The sequence below is a fragment of the Platalea leucorodia genome (assembly GCF_965183815.1).
Source record: "Platalea leucorodia genome assembly, chromosome: 1".
NCBI lineage: Eukaryota > Metazoa > Chordata > Aves > Pelecaniformes > Threskiornithidae > Platalea > Platalea leucorodia.
Window position 1 is genome coordinate 124552773 of NC_138823.1, and position 27816 is coordinate 124580588.

Consider the following 27816-nt stretch of genomic DNA (forward strand, 5'->3'; position numbering starts at 1 on the left):
CTGAGGAGAAAAGACCAGCTGCGTTTTCATCAGATGAGGTTACATACAGTGATCTTGTCACCCCGGTGCAGCAACAACCTGCCTACTGCCCTTCGCCTCTGCCCTCGCGCTTACCTCTGCTCGCGGCAAAAAAGGGAGCACGGATGTGCGACGTTACACGGTGGCTCGCTAGCACTTCAGTTGTGCACACGCGTCAACTTCCCAAGAAGCTGGAAATAGTTTAAAGAGTGTAAAATGTTAAAAACAAACAAACAAACCAACAAACCAGCAGCCATTCTGTTCAGGGGCACTGTGCGCTCCGTCTGCTGGGAAATGCTTTCCCCACCGTAGGCGCTTGTTGACTGGGGGCAGCTCCCAGTAAAAGGCGCTGACCTGTATTGCTTTATTAGGGTCTTGTGTTGTATGGGGGTGGGGAATTCGGTGCACCTCGGAAGGGGGGAACTTATTTTACACCGCTGTCGCCTACCGGCGATGCCCCGCGGTGCCGCTGCTCGCGAAGAGCGGGCGCTGACGGGCCGGGGATCCGCACCCTCCTCAGAGGAGCGTTAGCGGCGGCAACCCCGGCCTCGAGCGCTGCGCGCGCCTCCTCACGCCTCCCGCGCAGCCCCGGCCGTCGCTTCCCCTCCCGCGCCGCAGGCGGGTGGAGGGCGCTCCCGGCCGGCGGCGCAGCCGCCACCCACGCCGGCCGCAGCCAGGCCTCGCCCTGCGCCCCGGCGGAGGAGCGCCGCGCGGCGCCCGCCCGCTTGCATGCCGGGAGTTGTAGTCCGCCCCCTCCCTCCCCGGGCGGGCGGCGGTGCCGCCTCTCTCCTTCCGGGAGCAGCGGGCGCCCGTTGGCGGGGGAGGAGGACGTGCGTCACGTGAGGCGTTTGTTGACTTCCTCGAAAGGCGGGGGGCGGGGCCGGCGCCCCGGGAATTTCCCGCGGTGGCGGAGGCCGATCCCGCGGCCGGGCCGGCGGGGCGAGGGCGTAAGGCGATGGGAGCCCGAGGGGCCCCGAGCGGAGACCGCGACGGCCGGCGCTGCCTCTCCGCCGCGGTGACGGCCCGTTACTGACCCGCCTGGCCCGAGCGAGGCCCGGAGAGGTTGGTCCTGGCGCGGGGGTGGGGCCCCGGGCGGGCGCAGGGGGCCGGCGGGGGCTGCCGGGGGCTCGCCGCCTGTGGGCGGCCCCGGCCCCGCGGCCTGCCTCTGGCGAGGGGTCCCTGGGGGTGCTGAGGAGCTCCGTGCCCCGCTGCCCGGTGGAACAGGAGCGGTTCCTCCCGGGGACAGAGGCGGTTCCGGCCGGTGTTTAGTTTCTCTTTTGAAAATAGAGCCGTCCTTCGGGAAGGAGCAGGTTGGCAGGGTCTTGTGTCGTGTCCCTGCACGCTTTTGCTTTACAGGCGAAGTGTCAAGAGGGGCATCCCTGTTGAGGGGCGGTGAGCATAGTTTAAAGGTACTGCGAACGAGCTGGGAGTGGGTCTCAGGTAGGCAGTAAAACTAGCCAAAAAGCTGCAGCTAATTAAGCTGAAAAACTGGGTGAGTTCTTAGAGCAGCAATTTGTGCATTAGTACCGGGGAGTCTGGCAAAGGAAATGAACGAAGTAGGATTATTGGCAGAGGATGTGAGAACAGAAACATGATGAAATACTGGAGGAGACTGGAATACGGGTGTTGCAGGCTGTGTTGGTTTGGAAGAAGGGAGTGCAGATGAGTGTTGAGATAGCCTTATATGCTAGTGATGCTTTTACCTTTTAAGAAATTACAGCTTTAAATGCTGATGTTTCACCTGGTAGGGAAATTACTCTGATCTCCATAAATAAATCTGTCCCCCAGCACCTTACAAGTCAGTGGGTTGGGTTGAAACCTGTTCCGGTGAGTGGTTTTGGGAGCTTTTGCATTTGTCGAGGAATTCTTTAATTCCCCTGCTGTCTTACACTGTGTGTATGCAGTAAAATCAGCATACTGGAAGCCAGCTCTGGAAAAAGCGGAGTGAGGGGAGGATTATTGTCGTGAGTTAAGTCTGCTCGGGGTTCCAAAGGTCGCGTGCTCTTCTGAGACCGCGTTTTCTGAGAAATGTTATTGTGGACTAAGGGAAGCGTTTAATTTCCTGGATATTGGTGTGTGATCAAATGCTGCTGCTAATAATAATACCAGTTATCTGTTAGCATGTGTATCCTGGAATTTTTATTATAGAAACCAAAACAAATTTAAGATTACTACTGCGTTTTGTTCTTTGAACAATTGGTATTTTATAAAAGAACTTGTGATAGAACTAAGAGATGATTGCACTACAACAAGTAGGAGATTATTACCCCAAATCCTAAGCACAGTTTTTGAGCCAACAACTCCGAGTGAAGGCAGAAAACACTGGCTAATTGAACTCTAGATTAGATTATATGAGGATTTTAACCATCTCCCCCTCCCCCCCCCCCCCCATTTTTCATAAAACTACCTTTTTTTTTTTTTCCCAGCCCTTGTATGCTACAGTTTACAGTTCAGAAAAGCATAAAGTGACAATTGCCAGGATATAAGCTAGGTTATGTTTTACAATGAAAATTAAATAGTAAAAAGTCTTTAAAAGAGCAGAGGGGATGAAGTGACATCTTTATGCAGCAAAAATGGGTAATAAATTAGAGATAATTTTAAGATTGCCTAAATTTCAGCAAATATTCTGATTTGGTTTGCTGTAGGTCTGTTTTCTATGTGCTAGTTAAAAGGTGGAGAAAGTATGACATTATCAGGTCAAAATACATGAACAAACTGTACTTAGTATACTCAGGGTAGAGAAATAGAATAAGTTCATCTCACAATGTTGGAAAAAACTATACATGAACTTGCAAATCCCATAGCATTTGTTCTTATGATATCAATAGAAGCATTGAATTGAGGATTGTGCATTATGACTGGAAAATATGAAATGAGGGTTGTCTACTTAGGAAAATGAAAACTACCCTGGAAAAAGTGCAGACCTGTTACTGCATGAGCTATCTATATGTGATTTCTTTAGAATAGATTTTGAAGAAAATAAGTGAAAAGGTAGAAGTAAATGGGATAAAATGCAGCGTGAATTTACCTTTTGATATATGTTTTCATTCTTTCACAGGTATTTTCTAAACAGAGGAAGTTTAGATAGATAGTACTTATTCAATAAAACATTTACAATGGCAACAAGATCCAGTTTGTTAAAATGGTGATGACAGGATTAATACAAGAGTCCGGCTCATAACTAGCTTGGTAGAAGTCAATGGTGGTTGCTGCTGACGGGCACTTTTAGAGGCTCCATACGTATGTGATTTATCTACAGTCAACTTTGCAATCAGTCTTACGTTTTTGCTGCATGTTGATACTATAATTGGATTAATTAACTATTGTTTACATGATTATATAGTATTTTTATGTGGAGTTCTTAGTGTATAAAATGGTAGATGCTACTAAAATTTGACAAGACATTTGGGGAAAAGAAATGAAGTTTGAGAAGGGAAGTGAAGAGTAAGTAACGTGAACATTTAAAGTCATCCACTTACAAGCTGCTAACGGGAACTTGTGTTCAAATGACCAGGTTTGCCTGAAATAATGAGATGTAAACCTGAATATAGAATCATAGAACTGTAGAACAGCCCAGGTTGGAAGGGACCTGGAAAGATCATCTGGTGCAACCTTTTTGTGGAAAAGGGAACCTAGGCAAGATTATCTAGCGGCCTGTCCAGTCGTGGCTTGAAAACCTCCAGATGTTATTTTAGTGAATTGCAGGATGACTAAGGGCCATCAGTGTGACTCAGTTTAACCTGCCTTTTAATACCTGTGACAGGTGAGGTGTATTTCTAGTTGAATTAAAAGTTAATGCAATTATACAAGGCTTTCATAATACCTTATCACTGAACTTGTGAAGTTATTGAACATCAGTTAATCTGACAGTTGAATTGAGTGGGAGGAAACTTAGAACTGGGGGGCAGGACCTACTGTTTGTTTTACAAAAGATTAAAAAAAACAAAACAAAACAAGCCCTCTTAGCTTTCGTAAATAGTCCTTCTTTATAAACATTTTTAAATGGGAAGGAATGAACACCAAAAAAGTGTCTATTAAAATAATATTCAGTGTTAGTATGAGAACATATGGGTTTTTCAGTAACCTTGAGTGTGCTTCTATTTGGTGTTAGAAAGGTTTAACAGCCAGAAGCCATCTTGCTCCTACTTCTGTTTCTTTGGCAGTATTGCTTCTAATTAGTTTCAAGATTAAATTTAATAGTTTAATAAACAGGATTATATGATGTTGAGAGTACAATATTTAATTGACTCCAACTTTTGGATTCCGCCCCCTCCTTCCCCCCCTTTCCTTTTCTGATGGTAGTTGTCAGGGAAAGTGGTTGTTGTGACAGCATCCGCAGAAAGGCAAATTGAATACATAATGATGAGGATGCATAAGGTTTGCAAATTAGCAATGAAGATACTGGAGTATGACGCTGTTCAGAGAAAGTAAAATTTATCAAGGACTGTTGTCATAAAATGGGCTTTTTAGTACTCTTCTAGTTCTTGTGAGAGTAGATTATTTATTATAAAAAGCTTGAGATTGAAAAAATTGCCTGTTCTACCTAAGGAGATTGTGCTTGGCTCCTCTAGCTTACCCCGATGTTCATAGTAGATGAACTACAGTGATCTGGTTTGTGAGCTTAGAGACAGTAACTTTCCATTTCCTGGAGGCAGCAAAACAAAAGCGATTTGGAGGTCTGATTTAGCTGATGTGCTGACGTGTTTCTGAAAGAGCACCAAGTATGCTGAGGCTGCACGGCTGCGCCCTTGTATGCATGGACTCTTGGGGAGTGCTTTGGGGCTGTGGACTTTGTCCATACGGAAGGGTAAGCCGTGGCCAAAGCTAGCAGCTACCGAGATGCGTGTGTACAGACTTTTTTTCTCTAAAAATGGAGCAAGTATCTGTAAAAAGCGGTGTCTCTCGCTATAGAACAGACTGTTCATGACTGGAATCAAAGAGAACCTAAGATTTCTGAGGGAGAGATGCAAAAAGGTAGATGCTTAAAGAGACTGGAAGTCTTGCTTGTTTTATCATGTGTCATGTACTCCATATACTGTGTGGAGTTTTTGATGCTGACTGCAGGAATTTTGTATTTTTTGATTGCCGTGCTGGTGTGTCTGTTAAAAAAGAAAAAAAAAAAAAAAAAGCAGTACAGCTTTTCTGAAATTAAGGTGAGAGCTGCAACACTATCATTCAGGATTCCTGTGGATCAAAGGCATTTCTTGAATTTAATGTTTTTTTTTTTTTATGTCAACGTGCATATATACACCCTTCTATGTAAGGCAAGGTAAACCAGTACAAAAATTACGTTCTCATTATTAACAGCTGGAGACTGTTCATACTACTATTATGAAGTCAAACCCCTCCAGTCTGGAAGGTAAACGAAGTAAAATGGTTCAGACTCTCGGTAGCCTTGAAAAAAAAACAGGAAAATACCATCTTGAAATTATTTGCATTTGACGTTTGGAAATATTTTGAAAACTGCTCTTTTGTCTTTCAAATTAAAAGATCGGGCAAAATGGGAACCTGCTCGATACTGGGAAAAATTTAATGTAATCCTGCTTTTACTATCTCTCCTCCTGATCCGAGAATAAGATTAGCATTTCAAACTACAGAAATCTGTGTAGTGGTCTGTTTGCTGTTAGAGTCTCTGCATCCTATGTTCCTCGTATGTAGAATGTGTTTTATATTTAACTGCCTCCCATGGTGTTAATGACTAATATTTGTAAAGCTTTATGAAAAGAAAAGCTATATTTCTGCCAAGCATTAGTAAGAAATGGGAAAACATTCTTACTCTCAAGGTATTTAATATATTAGATCAAAACTGTTCTATAACCTACATTAAGCGCCAGTGAACAACAAAAGTGGTTTCTGGAAACCATTCTTTTCTACAGCATGTGAAAGACAACTTAAGCAGTCGTATGCTTATAAACAGTAGACATAATTACTCCTGCTAGAACTTAATACCATGTCCTGTCAACAGTGTATTCCTGTTGTGTTTTTATTTTTTTTAGACATTAATTATTTAATACAAACACTAATACTATTAATTTCATTTATTTATTTTTGGAAGTAAAGATTAGAGTCCTTTTAAATAGGCTGTTTCATGGGCAGATCATTCTAAAAAAAAAAAAAAAAAACATATAAATGTAACATGTTTCTTTGTCACAGGCAAAAGTATTAGGGAGACCTTTCTTGGGATAGGATGTGTGGTAAGTGGGATTGTAAAGCTTGCTTTAAGTAGGCCGAGATGGACGTCAGTTGTATTCATAGACGTGAACTTGTCTGTACATTACTTTAAATATTTTAGTGGGAAATCTTTCACTTAATCTGTACTAGAGTAACCAGTTGATCTCATGAACTGCAACTCCAGAGAGATCAAAATGCACACAGGTGCTTCAGAGTGACAGCTCTGGGGCATTTGCAGCAGCGCATACAAGCGTAGCTTTGAATTGGAGAAGCCAAACAGAATAAAACATGGGCAGAGGTCTGTGGTTGGGCTCAGTAATTACTGCTGTCCTGCAAGCCCTTCTGGGGCTGCCAGATTTGAGGAGGCATAACTCGTGGAATAATCTAATGCATGTATTGTGTCAGAAAGCACTTCTTTGATTGTTGCTTACAGTTCTTACTTTTTAAATGGTGTAATATAATACTGGAGAAGCTAAATTTTGATTCCTGTCCTTAAAGAGTAAAATTAAAGGCTACAGCTGTAGTCGGGGATTTCTTACAGATATAGCACCATTTTGTAAGGTTTTGTCTTCTAAGGGTTTCTGTCTGTTGCATTAATATCATGAGAGAGCTTCTTATGGAGAAAGTACTATTTGTGAGCATGCTTTCTCTTTTTTTTTTTTTCTTTTTCCTGACAGCACAACAAAAGGCTGGGTGAACTGTGCATTTCATCGTGACCTTTATAGAACTGGTGATCTTACACTGTTTAACACCCAGGTTTTATTCTTGTATGAGCTTATATCTTTTATTGGCCTTTTAATGCGGGCTTAGCAGGTGCTGGAGAAGTAACTTTGCTTTTTTTTTTCCTTTGGAAACACTTCAGAAAGTTTTTGCAGCATAGAGATAAACTGTTCGCAGGGTTTTTTTGTTTTATTTTTTAGGTTGTTTTGATTTATTTAGATATATTTAGCAATGCTGCTCTAATTTTTCTCATGTGACTTTTTCCTCATGCTCATCTAATGTATACTGCAGTTAGTGGTGCATATATTATAAGTTACTTTTGAGTCATCATGCACCTATCCAATACAGGGTTCATAGCACTTTTTTTTTTTCCTTAGGTAATGTCTATCTTACAGTTCTGTAGACTCTGAGATTTGAAACTTTTTGAAGTATGCAATAAAAGGAATATTCAGTAAGCACAAGCAACAGACTGATGTTTACTAATAGTTAACTGTTAAAATTATTTTGTGTCAACTCATACCCGAGATTTGATAAATGCGTTTTTTCTTCATTTTTTCCCTCTTCTGTAAATTTTTTACAATTTTTGCAGCTTGTTAAAAGTTAACTATTATGAGAGAAAATGAGGAGCTTTTTAGAATAAAATATGTAAAGAGTTTTACTTTCAGATTGACTGACAATAGCATCAACAAATCTCTTAGAAATCATAGTGGCTTGTTTATTCTGTGAAGAAAAGGTGCTTTCAGTTTCAAGAGTAGTGCTCCTTTCCGAAAGCAGAAATGTCCTTTAAGAAGCAAAGGGAAATCTCAAAATACCAACAGCTTTTTGTTTCCTGAGTGTGTACGCTATGGCTTTTTGAAGTAATGTAAGTATTTTATTATCATATTTCCTTCATGTGATGCTCTAAAATCCTGGATAAATTGGTGTTCAGTGGCATTTAAATTTCAATTTATGGAAATCTGTCCATTTATTTGAAAGTGATGTCTGTCTGAAGTCTCAGTTTTATTTCCATGTTGTTGGGCATGATAACAATGGTGATTTGAATCATGTTTCTTGCAAACCTGAAACAACTGCACTTCTTTGTGGTCGTCGCAGTGTAATACAGTGTGTGGATGTTATTAATACTTTATGTTAATAGAGATAATGAAAGATAAAAATAAAGTATATACAATGTGAATATTGTGGTGATTTTCTCTTCTTGACGGGCTGTTGAGCTTCCAGTACAGCAAAGCATGTTTCATGATAATTTTATTTATTTTTAATAATTGAAGCAAAAAGTTTAAAAATAGCACAATTCCTTCTTCATATCCCACTTGCTTCGCTTAAGCCTTTGTAAGGTGCGTTGCCACTTTCCCCTCCAAAGTGTTACGTCATCAGATTTGTTCTTTAAAGGGATGAGCTGAGAGGAAGGTGTCTTATTTGGGTACCTGTCTCGCAGGAGAAGCAGACTTTTGCAGGCAGCTTGTCCTCACTTAGTTGCAGTAAGATTAGTCAAAAATGGGTATATCGGATCTTTCCGAAAGAGTTATCTTGTGTGTAGAAATTTTAGAAAAATGTATTACAAGCCCCTTTGAATTATGTGGAATTATATGCTTGTCTTCTAAATAGCATCCAGTGCTGGATTAGAGAGTAGCATCAGAAAACCAGAGTTGAATAATCCTGTAAAGTAAATGAGATCTTTCAAGTAAAAAAATGTTAGTGTAACTAGTCCTCTTCGGAGGTGCAGGTTAAGTGTGTACCTGAATTTATAAAATAGTATTTGTGTACGCTGAGTCTTATTTGGAAGGTCTTGCTCTTTTGGAAGCTCATAAAGGCAGTAAGTGTTAGTTAGCAAAATAGAGAATAAATATGGTCTCCTCTTCTGGTGTTGGCTCCTGTTTTCCCTTATTGCCATCTCCTGGTGGAACTGATGTGTGCAAGAAATAGGGAATGCACGATGCTCAAGTTTAGGAGCTATAGGAAAGCGTGGGGATGTATTTTATGTACAAGGTCACACTATCTGCTGCTTTCTTTAAGAGGTAATGATAAGCTGTGACACTTTAATGACATTTGAGCCTAGTGTTCAGAGAAAAGGCGATGTGTTGCCTTGAGAAGGCAAGCTCTTGGAATTTGATGAGATGAGCGAGAAGACTTGCAGGTAAAGTAAAACGGGGGAGGAAAAGCTAGCATGTTATGCTCATCTTAGAAGGCAAAATGAGCAATTCCTTCAGTCAGTTAATGCAGTTTGAATGACGCAGTGGTTTTCGTCAAGGTCACCTTGTGCATGGAGTGATATTATTCTTGCAGTGAAAAGGAAGCAAACCTTTTTTGCAAGGCTCTTTCTACTTAAGCATGAGGCAGAGCAACAGGCAAAGGAAGCGTAGGCTACCTGTTCTGTTAGAATACATCAAACAGTATGCAAGGCATCTGTTCGCCTCCTGAAGATAACCATTAAAAGGACTTCAGTTTTGGTTTGTAGTTTTCTTGTCTTTTTTCACTGTTGCAAGTCCATTGCTGTCTATTTAGTATAAACGAGCTGTCACAGTTTTTTATCATGTTGTCTAACTGGCTTGGAGCAAATTGAGACAAATGTGATAACAGCACCATTGTTCAGCTGTAGCTGTACTACAGCTCTTCTAAATGCTGCAGTCCATGTAGCTTTTCCATTGCTAGCACAGTGAGAGGAATTTGACCACGTAGATAAGCTCCAGGGCAGTTCATTCCTTTACCTCTTGGTATCGCTAAACAAATGCAAGTCTGGCTTGAATTGAAATAGCACATACACAGTAGAGGCAGCGATTGTGGCTGTGAGTTTTTCCCCCATTGATGCCGTCTTTCCTGTGAAGTTCTGCTGATCAGGTCGGTTTTCTGTTGAAATAACTTTTTCCTACAATACAAACTGTCCTCATTATGCTCATTTCTTTCATTCCAGCATTTCTGTTGGTTCATGAGCTAATCATCAGGAACCTAAGGATTTGTTCAAGAGGAAAAAATAAAAATCTGCTTTTGATAGAAGTAGCATCGGTAGTTTGATTAAGGGGGGGGAGAAATGTTATTGGGTACTGTATAGCATTTGTTAGTACTGCATATAAAGGAATCTTGATCTTCATAACTAAATAGGAATGAGCTGTGTCTTCTGTTGTTTGGTTGATTTGGGTTTTTTTGGGGAGTTGGTTTGGTTTTGTATCAAACCCTGAACTTGTTCTTGGTATCTAGTAACATTAAGGAAAATGCTGTTGGGGCTTTTCTCTTAAGACCTGGAGTTTAAGAAAGTATATGGAGTTTTTCAAAGGTGCTATTTTCTTACTGAATGTTTTGCTGTGTCTAAATGATGTGTGTTGTAATGAAAACTCAATCTAATGGTTACTTTGCATTTGTCATTCAGGTGGATTTGCCTAATATTTTAGGGTGATACTTTTCTTACAGTCAGATTATTCTCAGTTTTATCCATGCATGTTGAGGCAGATCGTGTTATTGAGTAAGTTTTCATTCTCACCATATTTGCAGTCAAGAATTGCTGTAATTGTTGTTCAGCAGGATGTTTTCTACCGTGACCAAGTTAAAGAGGCTGTATGAGTAGCTGTTCTTTAAGACTAATGCAAGTGTACCTTAAGATTCCATTTTAAAGATTTGGGAAATATATAAGTATTTGCATTTAAGAATGAAGGAAATTTGGCACTCATGCTCAGGACCCACAGTAGTTAGTCGATTTCTTGCAACTATAATCCCTTTTACTGCTCAGTGCTGACTTGCAAAAACCTCTAATACGATATTCCCTTGGAATTCAAATATTTGGTACCAGCCAAATGCTAGGGTGGTGTTAAGCCTTAATAAAAATGAATTTGGGGGTTCCTAAATCTGATACGTACTCAAAATATTTTTATCAAGTGGCAGTGATAGATGCTTCTTTTCTAACCAGCACATTTTCAATGTAAAATGGGTTTCAAGATTTTTCTGCAAGATTAAGATATTTCCTGATTATTCAGTCTTGTCATACTTAGACAGAAACACCCTGCAGTATTATTTTGGAAGGTTTTCAGACTTGAGACTCTTGATGAATTTGTCTTTGTGAAAATTTTGCACTCCTATCTGTCTTTTTAACAGCTGTCATGGAGGAGTTGGTAGAGGATGACATCTGTATTTTGAACCATGAAAAAGCAGACAACGCTCATAAGAGAGATGGGGAGATTCCTGTTTCATCTTACAGTGGAGATGAGTCTGTTGCCTCACACTTCGCACTTGTCACTGCATATGAAGATATCAAGAAACGACTAAAGGAGACAGAGAAGGAGAACTCCTTCTTAAAAAAAAGAGTTAGAATTCTAGAAGAGAAGGTAAGAAAAAAGTCAATTTACCACCTTCTGGTAGCAGCTACTTTTTTGCTCGTGGCTGGATGGCGGAGCAGATGGCTAAGTATTTAAAATATGTACTTAAAATACTTTCCAATTTAAAAAGTTTTGGTAAATTGTTTTATTTGTTGAAGTGAAACACAGTTTGTTCCTCTGGTAGTCTAGTTGCATCATACTGGGATTTTTTGATTCTTACTGGGCATGTATGTGATGCAACGGAGTAAGCGCCCTGCAACAGCACTAGCTTTGATTCAGAAAGACGTGTAGTTGCACTGGATCGTTACTGTATTTCATCTGCCTCTTTATGGTGTTTATTAACTTGGGCACGTGTGACTTAGTATTGTTGAATAGTGAGGTGCCAAGTCTATAAACTGTCAGAATCCAGGAACTGTCTATCAAAAGGACCTCTTGGGCTCAGCATACTGAAATCATAAGGAAAAATTGGTTGTTAAGAATGTCTGGCTAGGTCTAGCTAGTAGCAGTCTCAAACATGAAATACAAAGTTACAATGCTTAGCATAGAGGTGTTGGCTGGCTATTTTTTGACGCAGTAATTCTAAAACGTAAAGAAATCTAGGAGTTTGTTTTATATGCAGTTTCTCATGGCCTTAGTCTAGTGACGTTCATTAAAGCTAAAAATTGACCGTGATGCAGGCTTTTCTCCTAGAGTAAAGAACGCTGTTGTTAAATGTATATCATCGTTCAGTAGTGTCTTTGTACTGCAGAAGGTCTTGACTTTGATAGATTGCTTTCTTATTAATATAAGACAGAAAGATAGATCCTAGAGTTAGAGCCGAGGCATTTATTAGGACTTAGTCCTAAATATGTGCTGCTGATTAGAAGTTTACAAAGTATGTATTATTTTGTGGCATTGGAATGAAGAGGTTGAGCCACACTCAGTACAGTTTTGAAACACTCATTCCGGAATTCTTGGTGACTCGTTTGACAGAATTGACTTTCTGTCAAAAGGCAAAACTTTCTGAGCACTTTCTTTATATGAGATCCTGGGGTGGGGGTTGGGGGGGGTGGATAGGAATAGAGCTCTAGACTCGATACTCTCTGAACCATGCTGCATGTAACATCTTTTACGTGGTTACTCAAAATCGCAACGAACGGGACTTGATGGCCCTGACAGTCCCTTTTAGCCTTGTGTCTTTTGGTTTGGCCTGGTTCAGCTTAATTGTCTTGAAGATGATATGTAGTTTTCCGCAGAGAAAACTTCTGGTTTAGTATGTGAACACCATAAAAATGTTTCTATGAGAGAGGGGCATTGAGAAGGCCTAGGGTGTTAAGTAACAGAACTTTCAGTCTTTGTTAATGGCTAGTATACCTATATGATAAAAAATACATGGGGTGTTACCCCTTTCGAGTTTTAAACTTCAAAGTGTATGGAAACTTCCAGAAAGTTTGGTAAGGCTTATGTTCTTTCTGAATGGCTTTATTTGGGGAGGGAGGCAGAATGCAAAGGACAAAACTTAACATGAGTATTACACTTACTTTGAGGGTCAGTACAAAAAACAAGGGGCAGAAGCTTCCTGTTTTTATGGCTTGCTTTCCTGAACGTTCTTTTGAGCGAACACCTAAAACGGGAGGTATTTAAGGTAGATATGTTCTGTCACCTCTTTTTTTTTTTTTTTGTGTGTGGCTCTTAATTTTTAAGAAAATAGACATAAATTTGTCACAAATATCTACATTAGGTACGCTGAATGTGTTTAAATACCTCAACAATTTAAATCAAGTGTGCAGGATAAACAGAATGAAAAGTATAATGCAATACTTAGTCAAAACAAGAACCTTCTATACGGACAGATGTAATTTGATGTAAGACTTCTCTTCTTGCTGTTATATAAAAAATACTGAATATATTTTAACTCTGCTCCCCTCTTTCTGACAATCTAGTTGGTAGTGTTTATTCCCTCTTGCTTGTCTCTTGACTTAGCAGGCAATGAGAGAGTGCTGACCTGGAAGTTAATAGTTATTTGTAAAATAATTCTGCTTTGGCTTTTCTCACATAAATACACTGAAAAAAATCTTTGCATAAATTATGAGTCCTTAAAAAAAATTATGTTCATTTTCCTCTTAATTTTCTGTATGTTGTGTCTTTATATGCTTAAAACTCTTTTTCCAAAAAGCGGCTTGTACTTCTTCAGAGCCTGGAAAAATATGATTTAAGGGGTTGTCAGTGTGAGTAATCATGACTTGTGGATGGTTTATAAATACTCATAGCAGTAAAATAGCAAGCATTAAGTATGGTTAGAGATTGCAGAATTTGTAGATGCCCTTTGTTGCATTTTTGTAAAAAATTTTGGTCCATATCAATGTATTTGATTTAATTTATTTTCTCAGCTAAAAAAAAAAATTGTGTTAGTTTAATGTTGCAGACTGTACTATTGCACTTTTTAAATTTTGCGGTTCTCAGTATAACATATGAAACTTCTTATTTCTCATGTTTGTTAACCTTTTAGCTGCTTGGCTCCCGACTGGAAGAGGAATGCAGTTCAGTTGGACGTGAACAAGTAAATAAGGCATACCAAGCCTATCGAGAGGCCTGCATTGACAGAGATAATCTGAAAAGCAAACTGGATAAAATGGTATGCCTTTTTAACTAATGACTTAAATGCATGTTATTTAAGTATTGCGTAGTTAGTAAATGTTTACTGTAGAATTAATTTTATTTGCCGAAGATCTGTGGTGTTTGTTTTATCACTCCTTTAGGTTTTTAAAGTACATGACGATACTTTATGTAGGAATAACAATTTTAAGTATCTCAGTTTTATTACTGGGCTAGGCTAATGCTAAAAAAATCGAAGCAATAGTTTTCTTGTTTTGTTTTGGCTTGTTTTTTAAAAAAAAGTTGAATTGTCAGATATGATAGAAGAATTTCACAAATGGCTTCCTCCCGCTCCCCCCTCCTGAAAATAGATGAAAGAAAGTGCGGAATCCTTGAAAAGCTTGAATGAACAGTTGCAGTCTAAAGAAGTAGAGCTGTTGCAACTAAGAACTGAAGTGGAAACTCAACAAGGTATGCATTTGGTTACTTCATCTTAATGTATGTTGACTAGTCTTAGTGGTTATGTTATGATCTCAGGGCGTGAAGATGTTTAACCCTATATAGTGGCTAGGTAAGAGAGGAGTATGCTGCAGTGAGATACCTTGAGCTTGTATATGTGTTCCTCCTTGTAAATGGTGACAGGCGTGTTTTATTATCATAGATGAGGAGCTCCATGGTAAAGATCTGAGGCTGTCATGTTCTTCCACTGTAGGTTATTTAATAATTGGAGAAATGTGCACAACCTGACAGTCTAATAGGCTAGTCTTGTACATCTCTGGACCCCACCATTTTTTCTTCACAGTGGGGCAGGGGCATACTTGTTCAAGTATCAAACACTCTCCAGTCAATACCACTTTCTCTGGTACCTGCAGATGATCTGGTATATCGCTTTGTTTCACTTTTGGGACATGACAGGTACAAGAGGATGCTGTATAGCAATAGCTACAGTCAACTACAGCTATTTAAACAGCTATTTACAGCTATTTAAAGGGCTGGGAGGTAAGGAAAGGTAGAAAGATGCTGGTTGTAGAGAGCCTGGTGGAAAGAGGAAAACGAAACAGTGCACCCTGGCAATTCAAAAAGCCCAAATCCAGCTTCTGTTACTGCCATGGTAGAGAGTGCTGTGTAGATGATAGGTATGTAAAATAAAAACTATGGAATTAAAAAATAATCTTTATTAATGTACTGTTACAAGAAAAGAGAAGAAGAAAATCGCATCTGTGTAAAGTTAGAGGTGTGGACTGGACTTCATATTCTGTACAAATGCAGTCATTTGAAGGGTGCTTGTAAGTATTGCTGTGCTTGAATTGGATTACTTTCCAAGAGAACCTCAAGCATGTAATTCACTACTTCAATTGCACAAGTTTTTAAACCTAGAAGAACAAACCACATGTAGTAGTAGTATCGTTGTTGAGGACATCGTGGTTTAAGGAGGTAAGAGGTCCGGAGTTCATAAAGAGCTCTGCAAATTTCAAGCCTTATTTAGTAATCAATTTTACTTACAAGTGGGCTCTGAGTACCTCGTTTAAGAAAAATCAGTGTAGCTTAAGCTTGTTTAAATTGTTAGATCTGGAAGTGAGTGTACCACGCAGTTCAAGACTTGAGGGTTTTCTGCCTGTCATGTTCTTTCTTTCTTTTCTTGCTGTCTAACTAGCCTCCTACTACTGATTTGATGCTAGGATCATCTTAGGTTGCTTCTTAATAGACGCCATGTGAATTTGTTCTGTCTAGTAAGAAGACTTGTGTAACTTCTAGACTTTACCCTTTTTATTTTATCTTTTGTAGTTCTGTTTGGAACTTCTTGATATTAAACTTGGGAAAAACTTAGGGTAAATTATGTAATGATATAAATCTGAGGAAGGAAAAGCCTCGTGTTCTCAGAGCGTGTAAGAAGTATGCAAGTTGGTGTATACATCAGGTGTGTTTGCCATTAACAGATTTTTATATTTCCAGTGCCTTTTTATGCTGTTCCTTCCTTTTCCTTCACGTAAAATCTCCAGTGTGTTCTTGGAAAGTAGGGCTCTGTACTTTAACTTCAGAAAATAGACTACTTCTCTGCCAACAACTTTACCAGTGTTATTATTTCTCTGTTGTCATAAACGGCAGTTTCTTCAGAATGTACAGCATCACTTTTTGTAGGGCATGGGCTGGTTAAAGTGAAACCTTACACATTGAGTTACATTTCTTGAGCCAAAACTGAAATCTGATTGTCTTGCTTGTCTTCTTACAGTGATGAAAAATCTGAATTGTACTCAGTCAAGCTGGGAAATAGAGAAGCTGAGCAGTGACCTGAAAGTGTATAGTCTGGAACAGGATCTAGAAAAGCTCAAGCAAGAGTGCAACAATCTCAGAAAGGAGTTGCAAAAATCCAAGCAGAAGGTACCTTTATTTTTAAGGACTATTTGTATTAACAGATTTTTCTGTGTTATAGCGTTATTTTAAATCCCTTGTTCAAGCAAAATCAAAGGTAAACAAAGATATATAAAGTACATAATTGAGTGAAAAATGAACATCCTAGTAAAATTAACCTTAAATATTCTTGTAGACTGGCTTGTTTCTTGGGAATTGTACAGTTACGTAGGTGAGATTTCTCAGCTGTTGCCCATATAACAACAGAAAATAAAGCTTCACAATTTCTTATAAGTAGACGGTCAGATCAAAGTGTTCTATGCTGGTATTTGTCTTGGGCCGGACTTAGGAAGTTTGGGAAAGACCTGGTTTGTTTGAGGTTTCTTGTTTTTCTTTTAAAGCAATAGAATGCTTACGTTAAAAGATAGCATGAACTTTGCTGAAGGAGCTCCAGCAAAGCAAGGTAGTCGTGTGAAGCTTGTCAGGCAAGTGGATTTTTTTAACAAGGTTTCCAGAATCTTGCTATACTTCTTAGTGCCCTTCCCTGCAATATCTGGGGCAAGTGTCTGTTGTGAGGGACTCATTGTGTAACGTAGATGTGCTTAGGATCTCAAAAAGGAAATTAAGCTATCTTAACAGTAATAAGATGCATTAAGTTTAAAAAAAAAAAAAGATGTCTAGTGCATGTGTACTGCTTTACATGATAAAAGCTGCAGTGGCCGTTGCTAGGACTCTGCAGTCACATTGAAGTTACACAATAAATTTAGAAGATTTAAATGTGATTGATTGAAGAGGCAGACGATTTTAGGTTCCTTATGGTCATTATTGATTATGATTACGTAATCTTGAGTCACGTAATATTTGAGTGAGCCAATATTCAGGGTACGTAAGACTGCACCTCTCCTGGGCATTCAGGGACCAGACTAGAGCTAGCTTGAAGTCAAGTCTTTCTCCCCTGCTGGCCTGAAAACATAGATATAGGTGGGGTGCTGGGCTCTCAGCACTGAATGTGTCTCTACAAATCTGCTGCTGTCATGCCACGCTCCTAGCTTACATGGGACAGGCGTACGTGGATCGTCTTGTCTCAGGTTTAGTCTGTGTTTTTTCCACTAGGTGGGGATAAAGCACGTAACCTGGAAGGCATGTGAGGTGTTGGTTAACTTCTGCTACTGTTGGTTGTTGGTTTTGCTTGTACCTGGAATTCTTTCAGGTGTTTTCAATAACTTGTCAATTCTGAAGGCATACTGTAACTTGTATGCAGTTCTAGTGTCTTCGGGTAGCTCTATAGCACAGAGTAACAGCTATATAAATAATTGAAGATTGCAGATTGTATTATGAAAATGAATGTTGCTAGAAAGAACAGACTAAAATAGCAGTGGTAAGGAATACTGGACATGACACTTTAAATAATGCTTATGTCAGCAACTTTTGTTGCAAAGAACAAATATAAGCAACAGCTTTTTTCCTTGTTTTTAATATAATTTCTTTTTGATCCTGGTAACTGCTTAATATAGGAAATAAAAAGATACAAGTTTTCAAATGTGGGGTAATATAGCGCAACTGTTTGGTTTCGTTTTGTGGTTTTTTTTTCCTATGAAATTGAGTCTCTGATGGGTGGGGGTGGGAAGGTCTTCAGGAGGGGAAAAATTGTCAGGTGAAATACAGGGAAATGTGATGAATGGGCAATGACAAGTCAGCATTGTTTCAAACCCAGCTGGTATTTTCGTTATTATTGTTTTTAATTACATTAGTTAGCATTTTCAGATGTTCTCTATCTTAGGCAAGTATACTTTCTATTTTTTTTCTCTATTTTTAGATAGTCAGGTTTTGCATTGTAGTTGATGCAGCGTGTATATTGTATTGGCAAGTTGCTTGAAATGTATATAGGCCATCATGAAGCCACAGTAACAGGTATCAAATTCATAACAGCTTTGGCTAGAGGGAATGGTAGTAGGAAGGGAGCATGAAGAGAAGAGAGATGAATGGGAACTCATCTCAGGTGAAGGTCTAATAGAAACATGACTAATGGAGTGAGCCCAATGCTTGATTTGTTAACAGGACTGTTAACTTCCGTGAGGCTGCTTGTATGCACGATTTAAAGCAGTCTTTCAGACTTCAGTGATAAATTATGTTCTATCATAAAAGTAACTTGCGGAAGTAACCGAAACAGTTTAAATTAAAGGTCTTTATATACTGGGGCAGGGAAAGAACAAGAGAAGACAGACTACTTATTTTTTTTTAATGGAAGTCAAAAGCCTTTCTCAATTTTTGCTTTTCAAAGAATCACAAATTCTGAGAGCTCAGCTGTTTTAAAAAAAATAAGAAAGAGAAAGGAGAGATAATGTGGTAGCAGCTGAGCAATGCTTTCATTTAAGTAGGTAATTTAAGCATTTTTAAGTGGAAATTCTTAATAAAAGTCTTTAGGTCCATTTTGAAAACCACTGCAGCCAACACAAATGAAGACTACTTCTGAATTTTAATTTTAGCGAACTTGTAGTTTCACTGCAGTATTTTCAGATAGAAGATCTGAAATCATACGTTCATTCCTTCTCTATCTTCCCCTCACTCTGTTATGCAGGACCAAGCTCAAGATGAAAATCCATTAACTGGAGACCTCCTTCAAAGGCAAGACATCCAGAGGTATAAAAATCAAGTGGCTTTCATGTCTTATTTTTAGTTTCCTGAGGGACAGTTATTCGAACGAGTAAATATTCTTGCAGCCTCTTCAAATGTGTTATTTCAGTCCTCATCTAATTTCAAGTCTAGGTATACTGATTTAGCAAGATCATTGTAATTTTTTTTTCTTTGTTATGTTGGTAGTCCAGGATGATGATGATAAGAAAACATTTAGATCTTCAGATTGTTGTAATGAAAATGAAAGTTAAATTATCTTATATTTAAAAATCAGCTTTTTAATATTACTTGACTTGAGGAGGTGGTAGATAAATTTTCAAGTCTCATCCCAGCTATAGATATCTTCATTCTGCATATGGGGAGGTTTCTGTGTTTGCATAGGTGATGGCTTCAAATCTCCTGCTTAGTGTTGAACACACATTCTTACTTAGCACAGTGCAATAATATTTCTACTAGAAGATATTTTAAAGGTGGGGGTTTTTTTTAATATTGAGGAGCCATTGTGTGACGTATTCAAAAAGAAATATCAATTTTCCAGAAAAACGCTACCACATCAGAAAGCATTTGTTCCCATTTTGCAGCCATTCAAATAATAATTGTGCTTATGAACTAAACTCCTATTTTATCCTGTCTTGAGTATGTGTGCTGTATTAGAAAGTATATATATCCTTTAATTCTCTACGCAAAAGAACAATTCATGAATGGATGAAAGTTCCCAAATGTTCTGTCTGGCAGAAATGAAATACTAACTGCATCTCTTACACCCAGTTATGCCTGTTCGTGTACTTACACGATTTTCCACAAGAGGGAAGAGTGGTCCTTCATAATGACAGATGGTTTAGCATAATACCTTGTTGCTTACTTGGGTATTGAAGAGACGGCAAAGGAAATCAGTCACTGAATGAGAACAGCACAGATATTTGTTTTCATATGTTCTCTGGTGTTGTGATGGTAATGTTTTACACACTATACACGCATTGCACTTTCACCTTTCACCTTGACTGAAACAGCTAGCTAACACTTTTTCTTGTGGTTTCTGCTGGAGTTTCATAGTCCGTCTTACACGCCTGAAAAAAGGTGTTATTTCAAGGTAAAGCAGTTATCTCTTTGATCTTCCAGAGCAGATTTATTCCACAAAGTGACGTTCAGGTGGCAACCATCTGAATTAGTGTATGTACAGTATAGTGTTTATTGTAATATGACATAAATAATGAATGTGTAATGTTTACTGAATATGTAAGCCCATTCAAAAATCTGTGGAAAAATTGAAAAACCTCCTGTGTGAACCATATGTAGCAAGCAATCCTGCTGTTTATGTGAGATGGAGGCATTTGCAGTTAGTTAACTTTTTGGAAAGTAATTACTTCACATTCGTCAGCAGTTTGCAAATCTGACTTTCAGTTCTCGTTCTGCAAATCTACTTTGCTGTCGATTTAGATAGGCTATCATATTCAAGGTTTATATTATATGTTAGGAGGCAGTATAGGGTAAACTTCCAAGCATGTGGAATCCTTGGTCTTCAATTGCAAATTCACTGAAAATTAGGCTTTGCAATGGGATTCTAGGTCAGTATCCACAAAAGCAATTAAAATGTTATGTGTGATTTAAGTGGAATTCTGGTACCTGCATCCCTTTCCAAGATGCTTTTAAAAGCGCTAAATGCATGTTACAAAATTTACCTAAGCACTTTCCTTCTGGTTGGTGGCAGCCAGTGAGCTGTTCTTCTATTTACCACTTCTTTATTAAATATTGGACAGTTCTGTTTTGATATAACTAAAGTTTGTTTGACCTTATTTTTGAGACCAAAACACATGAATAAATGAAGTATGGTTGCCACATCAACTTAATTTTCAAATTGTCATGTCTTAAAAGTTCAAAGAGCCAAATGGATTCTGCAGTAAAAAGGCCACAGGTTCAGCTGAATTTCTTGAAGTATCAGTTCTGAAAATGTTAACTTTTTATCTATCAGAATTGCTGATACCTAATACGTTACCTATTAAAATATCAGCTTCCTCTGTTCTTTTACAGAGCTTTTGAATCTGAATTTTTGTATTCCAGGGAAATATTTCTGTGCATAGAAGAAGGTTTAACTTCTTTGTTTTAAGGGATCTCTTTTAGCGTTAACTTGCAGAACAGAATAATAGCTGTTTCTCACAGTGCTTTTGAACACATTCACGTCTGAGAAATTTCACACAGGAGTGATCCTAGGTTGCTATTTTAGAGGGATAGAAATCTGTGTATATGCATGTTTGAAAATACAGTTGTTCTACAGCTTAATAGTTCTAAGTCATCTCAACAATAGCTTGAGGTACGGAACTGTTTCAAAACAAACATCTTTGAGGTGAATATAGTGAGGAAGAAAGAAATATTCTGAAAACTCTCATCCGTGATACTTGTCCTCAATAAATGTGTTTTGGTAGAATGTTAAGCATTTAAAAAAAACGTTAAATCATTGATTTCATGTTTCAGTTGAAGTAACTGCATCCTTATGTCTTTGAACACTAGGTTAATTATTAATCAACATAAACGTGGTGTTCCGCAAGCCTTTACTCGAAATTTTACCAAGAAACGTACGGCGATGCTGACTTTTCTGATTTATTTTTTTTTTCCCCTTGATTTTCTTACTAGCTAATAACCTGAAACTTCAATGTTGGAACAGTGCTGCTGTTGCTAAATATGTTTCCCACAATATGCTATCTTATCAGAGAATGAATTGGGTTACTATTTTTTAAACTGTCTGATAAGGCAGTGTATTAACATAAATTAGATGACTTGAATATGAAACAGTACGTTTTATGTTTTAGTTCGGTCTGTGTGGGCGTGTTTGGATCTCAGGTATCCAGTCTGAATTCATTGTGGCAAAGTGAATGGTGTAAAGACCTAAATACTGGTTTTTTGACTGAAATTATGATCAATTAACATTACTAGGATCATAAGATACGATGGTGTGCATGGTTATTTATCAGAAGCCACTCAAAGCTAATATTCTACCTTGTTGGCAGTCTAGTGTCCATTTAATATAGATTTTTTTAAAATTATTCCTTTGAGATTCCTACTTTTATGGGAAGACAGGTAGTTTCAAATAATGAAATTGGAGAATATGCTTCATATTTCTTTCCATTCGGGGAACTTGAAATTATTGGTATCCTCTAGTATGTTACTATATGTTTTATTTGACTCTTGCATATTATAATATATAATACACAAGGGTCCATCAGTTTAAGACAATTATCAGTACTGCTCAATTAATCTTGAATTATGGTACTCTAGCAAAATTTGAAGTGTATGTCAGGCAAAAATGATTTATTAACAGTTAATGTTTGATAAGCATGTTAACAGGCACGAGGGTGCTTTAGAGGTGTCAATTATTTAACTTTAAAAAAAATTTTGTTTTGCAAGTGTGCAACAAGCATATTGGGAACTGAAGAGAGAAATGTCTAATTTGCGTCTAGTGACTGACGTGCAAGCTGAGGTTCTACGAAAACTGAAAACAAACCCAACAGCGACCAAGAAAGGCAAGTCAGTGTTTGCAGTAACAGACCTTACAAACACAAACCATTGATTCAAGCTGTACCATTTTAGAAAGAAACTAGCTATCATATCTTATCAGAATCTCATCAATTGAAGTTGATAAGCTAGACTACATTATGGTTCCAGCCTACCCATTTTCTGCTTTTGCTTCTGTCTCATACTGGTCAACTTCACACATAAAGGTGTTGCTGATGTGTTTTTTCTTCAGTACTGTATTCTGTTCCCCTTGTGGCTTTTTTCTCAGTCAAGTGTTGCTTATGTGCACAAGGCTGAGGTGTTAAGTTTACTCGTATTTGACCTTTTACCACAACTACTTCATATTAGGGGGAAAAAAAGTCTTTTTGCAAACGCGGTCTTATTTTCCCAGTATAGTATATATAAAGTATTAATTTGGCAATATTTTAAAATCAGACTTTAATAGACTGAAATTCCGTTATGGTTGCATATTTCTTTATGTTGGCATTCAGAAAAGTTGTCTTTCTAGCAAAATGCTATGCAAGGTGACATTTTCTGAATGTCAAATACTGAGGCTGCAAAACTGCCTTATTTCTGCTGCTACACTGCAAATAATTAAGGGGAAAATAATTTCCACATAAAGTATGTATAATTTCTGTGAGCAGTTCATCAGGTGGTTCTTCTATTTCATATATATGTTTTTCTCAAGCCAAATGCTTTACGAGAGAGCGTTCTTACTCTGGTGGGGCCAGACTATCAGTCTGACCGTTTATCGCAGTGTTTATTTCCTTTGTTTTCTGCTCACTTCAATTGTGGTATTTGCTGTGTTCAGAATACAGAGGATGCTGGTGAAAGACGGTGAACTTGGTTACAATATATCGGTGACAGTCTCTGATGTCCCTGTCCATTACAAGACCAAGGCCATTTGTTTCTAAACAGCTTGGATTGGCTTGGTGAGGTAACGGTAGGATTCACCTCCAGGTCAATCGCTGCCCTTGTCTGTGGCCAGCAGTGATTAATGATCTCTCTGGTACTTGGCTGAGAAATTATCCATGCGTTTTGTAGACTCGGTCATACTGTTGCCAGGTGAGTCCGGGTTCCTACAATTCTAAGACACAGTTGTCAAATAACTTCAGGAGACAAACTGGGAACTGAATGAGGTTTTAATCCTTAAGTCTGTCGAGGTTTGATGCGATCACATTGTATTTTTGTGTCCTTATTTTTAATTTGGAGTTACCTGTCTTGCCACTACGCTCGTACTGATTTTTCTCCTCTCCTGCTTGGTGAACAGTCCAATTGTCTGCAGTTGCTAATGCAGTTGTCCATCCACAGCTTTAAAAGGCAGTATGGATTAACTGGGAAACAATGCTTTTTTGCTTTTTGCTCTGTAGGCTTTTTTCAGTAATTTTTTCAGAAGTATGTAACTAAGAGTGGACGGGTTCGGCAGAAATGAAAACTTTTTTTTTTTTACCTTGCTTGTCAGCCACACTTACAAATGCAATGCAGATACATCTGTGCTTATATTTATAGAAGAATCTTGGCTTATGCAAAATATGGGTAGAATGACTTAAAACTTCTACTTCCTATACCTGCAGCACTAGCTATTATAGCAGCAACTCGTTTGTATATGGTACGAGAGGTGCGTAACGTCTACAGAACACAATGTATTCATTGCTCTGTGGGTGATGCTAACAGTGTGAGTTAACACACGGATTCTCCGTAGCTGTCATTTATGTATGGAGGCATTTTCAACAAACATGTGTCCACTCATGGGGTGGCTGGTTTGGTTTTTTTGGGTTTTTTTTTGTTTTGTTTTGTTTTTTTAACATTTTCAATCCATTTTCAGTATATTCCATTTTTCTTGAACTTCTAAAGGTCTGTAGACCTCAAATTGCTTTTGACGCTTGTCAGCACGAAGAGGCCAAATCCAGTTCCTTAGCATCTTTCAGGCGTGATGCCTGTGCTTTTGGCTGACGTTTGCAAATTGGGTACCACCTTTTAGTTCTTAGTGACAAATGGAAGTTGTATTCTTTGACCAAGATACTGGCTCCTCTTTCTGTCAGTTAAGAACTAAAGTTACAAATCACAGTTAGTATTCAAGATTCATAGCTATTCTATAAAACTACTTGTAGAGACACGAGTTTCTTTAACTGCAAGAATGACGACATGTTTATGTAAATTATCGGCCATCTGTTCAGATGCGCGTTGAAGGTGCAGCTCTTTCGTTTCAGGTAGATGCTGTTCTGTTTCAAAATCCTCCCCTTCCTAGCACGGTTTAAAACGCCTCTGGAATCTCAGATGGCTGAATTTCATTGCTGTCTGTCGCTTTACCTTCAGAAGTCAGACAGTAGTGAGGCATAGAGCACCCGTGAACACCATGCGTTTCCCTCTTACTGCTTCATGGACAGTGAGAATTCACAGAATCATAGAATCATTTAGGTTGGAAAAGACCCTTAAGATCATCGAGTCCAGCCGTTAACCTGTCACTGCCAAGCCCACCACTAAACCATGTCCTTGAGCACCGCGTCTACTCTTCTTTTAAATACCTCCAGGGATGGAGACTCAACCACTTCCCTGGGCAGCCTGTTCCACTGCCTGACTGCCCTTTCGGTGAAGAAGTTTTTCCTAATATCCAACCTAAACTTGCCTAGACTTCAGGTTCTTGGCAGCCCGAGAACACAACTTGTTAAAAGAATCGGTAGAGCAGGAAGAAGCAGGCTATGTGTAAGCAGTGTTCTGAATCTGGCTGATTTCTCCAAGTGTATGAAAATCCTCTCTGTTTCAGCATTCATTCCAGTCTTGTCAAAAAGGTCATCAGTTTGTTTGTGTTCAAGTGGGAACAGGAATGTTTCCTTGGTGTTGGGTCTATTTTAGACATTGCGATTTCAGGATCTCTGGTTCATCTTGCAAAATCAGTCTGAGGAGGTTAGTATGTTCAGTTCGTGACTTTTAAGTAGTTACTGAAGTAAAATACGGTCTGAAAATTTGTAGCTTGAAAACACTGGGTTTAACATAGCAGCTATACTGTAGTACATTTGGAGTATGAGAAATATGCATTAGATAATGTCATTTAAAAATCTTTTTTATCTTCTTTCTTCAGCTGCCTCTGCCACACCAGTACAATGTGTTGACTTGAACATTTCAAAGCGGAATTTTACATCTGGGGTAGCCTATAAAAAACTCTCCCAAAACGATAACGTACTCTGCAATGCTGCGTCTCCCCCTCTGCCGAGAGATGTAAAAATCCCACCTGAAAGGGTGACTCTACAAGCATGGACAGATGAGAGACCCATTCCAGTCGATGGCAAAACGTTTCAGGAACACCATTCGTACGGGAAAAGCTCTCTGGAAGATAATTCCTGGGTATTCCCAAGTCCTCCAAAGCCTAATGAGAATGTGTTTTGGGAAATGAAAAATAAAACCACCTTGTTAAACTGTCCAGCAGACTACCTGGATCAGTGTAATCAAAACTGTCTGCACAAGAGTTAAAACAATTTTTAGAATGAACTGAGGCTTTTTTAGAATGGTTCTGAATAGGCACCTTAATGCTTGAACTTTTAAAGAGGGAAAACAAATTGCCTGAACTGTTCTTTCTGTATTTTTAATTCTAGTTCCGAAACAGAAAGCCTGGTCTTCCTCTGCTGTAAATCAGGAGCAAGTTCCTTCAAGTTAAAGCTGTGCAGGTATAATGTAAATACAAAGAAATCTAGCGTGGGGCCTAGACAGTCTTGTACTGCAAATGGCATACATTTGCAAAAGATTACACTGAAAAGTGAGTTCTTGGAATAAAACTAAGAAATCTAGTCTGTATTTGTTTGCTATTTATATGTTATCAAGAAAATACTTGGTATCCTGTGTTAAAACTTGTACCAGCTCTGAGCTTATTTTTGACAGTGGTTTTTTTTTCAGAGTAAGACATAAAATGAAAAATTGGATTATCTCTCCCTTCCTCCTTTCAATTAACTTTCCGATTCCTCTGGTTTAGAAATGCATTTTTATGTAACTTTTAACTAAGAAAGGTGAGATTTTCTTGTCAAAATCTTGATTTATATTAGATAGTGGCAAGAGAAGAATCACTCCTAGGCTACCCTGTTGAGATTGCACCATTTTGGGCCTTATTGTGAATGATACAGGATGATAAGTAATGCTGCTGAACACTGAATCCTGGATGTTCAGCTCGTCTCCCTCAGCTGCCGCTGCAGGACACAGACCTCCTTCTGCGCACAGCGCTGCCTGCCACAGAACCATCCCCTTCGCAGTGCAGCGATCCTCATCGTGCCTCCTTTGCACAGCACCAGAACCGTGACTTTGTATTTGTGTGGTGGTGAAGGCTACTAACTTTTCTTTTATTAAAGAAACAAAGCCTTAATTTAATCAGACTACGTGTTGTAGCATTGTTGATATACGTAAGTATTGTTGTGGTATCTTTAGTATGCCACTAAGAACTAGAGTTATTTGAATTGCAGCTGCCTGCTTTATCCATTATGGGTGTCTAAGTACTATTTTTTTTTTCTCTTAAGGCCAAGAACTGTTTTTAGACAAATACAATTTATGCCTATTTTTTTTTTTTTTAAACTGCTCTGCTTCATGTCTGGCTTAATACAACCGGGTTAAGTGAAATGCCTTTGACTGCTCAATGCGTTGAAGAAAAATGCTTTGTATTTTACAACCGTGATATCTAACTTGTAATGGGTGGGAAGACACTTAATACTAAATATGTTACTTACACATGAGTGGGCAGGTGGGTGAAGTACACAACTTCACAGGTCCAGCTTAAGATCAGCATAATAAAAATTAATTTCTCAGCTTTTTAGCAGCAAATGATCTTAAAATTGCTTGCAAATACATGAGGAAGCTATGACTGTAGCATAGCCGTAGTAATGATGGGCTGTAAAAGTGCTACCAAGGTGCTCCCTGACCTGTGTGGTTGCAGATACTTTCTCCCCTGTGGAGGAAGTACTTCCTATGATGCCTATCTTCTTCTCCTCTTTCAGGCTGTCTATCAGAGTTGAAAAAATGCCTTCCAGCTACCTTCTACTGTATTAGTGAACAGCATACATAAATAATGTTTCCCATTCACCAGATATTGTTTTTATCTTTCTATTATCTTGCTCACGTATACTGGCTTGTCTGTGATTAATGGAAATGGTGTCAGATGCTGGAATTTATTCTGACCAATGAACACAGCTGACTCAGGGGAGTACAATCTCTTGGAAAGTAATAGAACAAAACCCAATATGCATAAAACAAATCCAAGTCACTAGGCTTCAGCTGATAGAACCAACTACCTGTGTAATAACAAAGCAGCAGAAACCATTTCTCATGTGGCTGCATAAGCTATGTGGTATCTAGTTCTAATGTAGCTTACTTTTGGGGGTTCCCCACCTCCACAGTACAGAGGATTTTTATTAAGTAATGTATTATCCAACAGACAGCACCATGATTAATACTTTGATTTGTGCAATGAAGGAATTCTACTGTGTAAGATTTTAAATAAATTTATTTTTGTTTGAAATTGGTTTCACTTAAAAATCTCCTTTCAGTAGTGGGCACAAAATTTTTT

The 27816-nt window shown here is 38.6% G+C and overlaps 1 protein-coding gene across 2 annotated transcripts; it reads left to right on the plus strand.

Moving 5' to 3' along the window:
• The first annotated feature begins 879 nt into the window (after window positions 1-879).
• AZI2 (5-azacytidine induced 2) lies at window positions 880-27768 on the plus strand. Of its 2 annotated transcripts, XR_014229947.1 has the most exons (9): window positions 880-1080; window positions 10990-11219; window positions 13699-13824; window positions 14156-14255; window positions 16015-16163; window positions 18712-18773; window positions 22167-22282; window positions 25354-26659; window positions 27248-27768. XR_014229947.1 is itself a non-coding variant. In XM_082328259.1 (8 exons), exons 2-8 carry the CDS (start codon window positions 10995-10997, stop codon window positions 25740-25742), a joined length of 1167 nt encoding a protein of 388 aa, XP_082184385.1. In that variant the 5' UTR covers window positions 880-1080; window positions 10990-10994; the 3' UTR covers window positions 25743-27768. The 2 variants fall into 2 exon arrangements, 1 of the variants encoding a protein (XP_082184385.1); XM_082328259.1 differs by having other exon boundaries at window positions 25354-27768.
• Window positions 27769-27816: the final 48 nt, after the last annotated feature.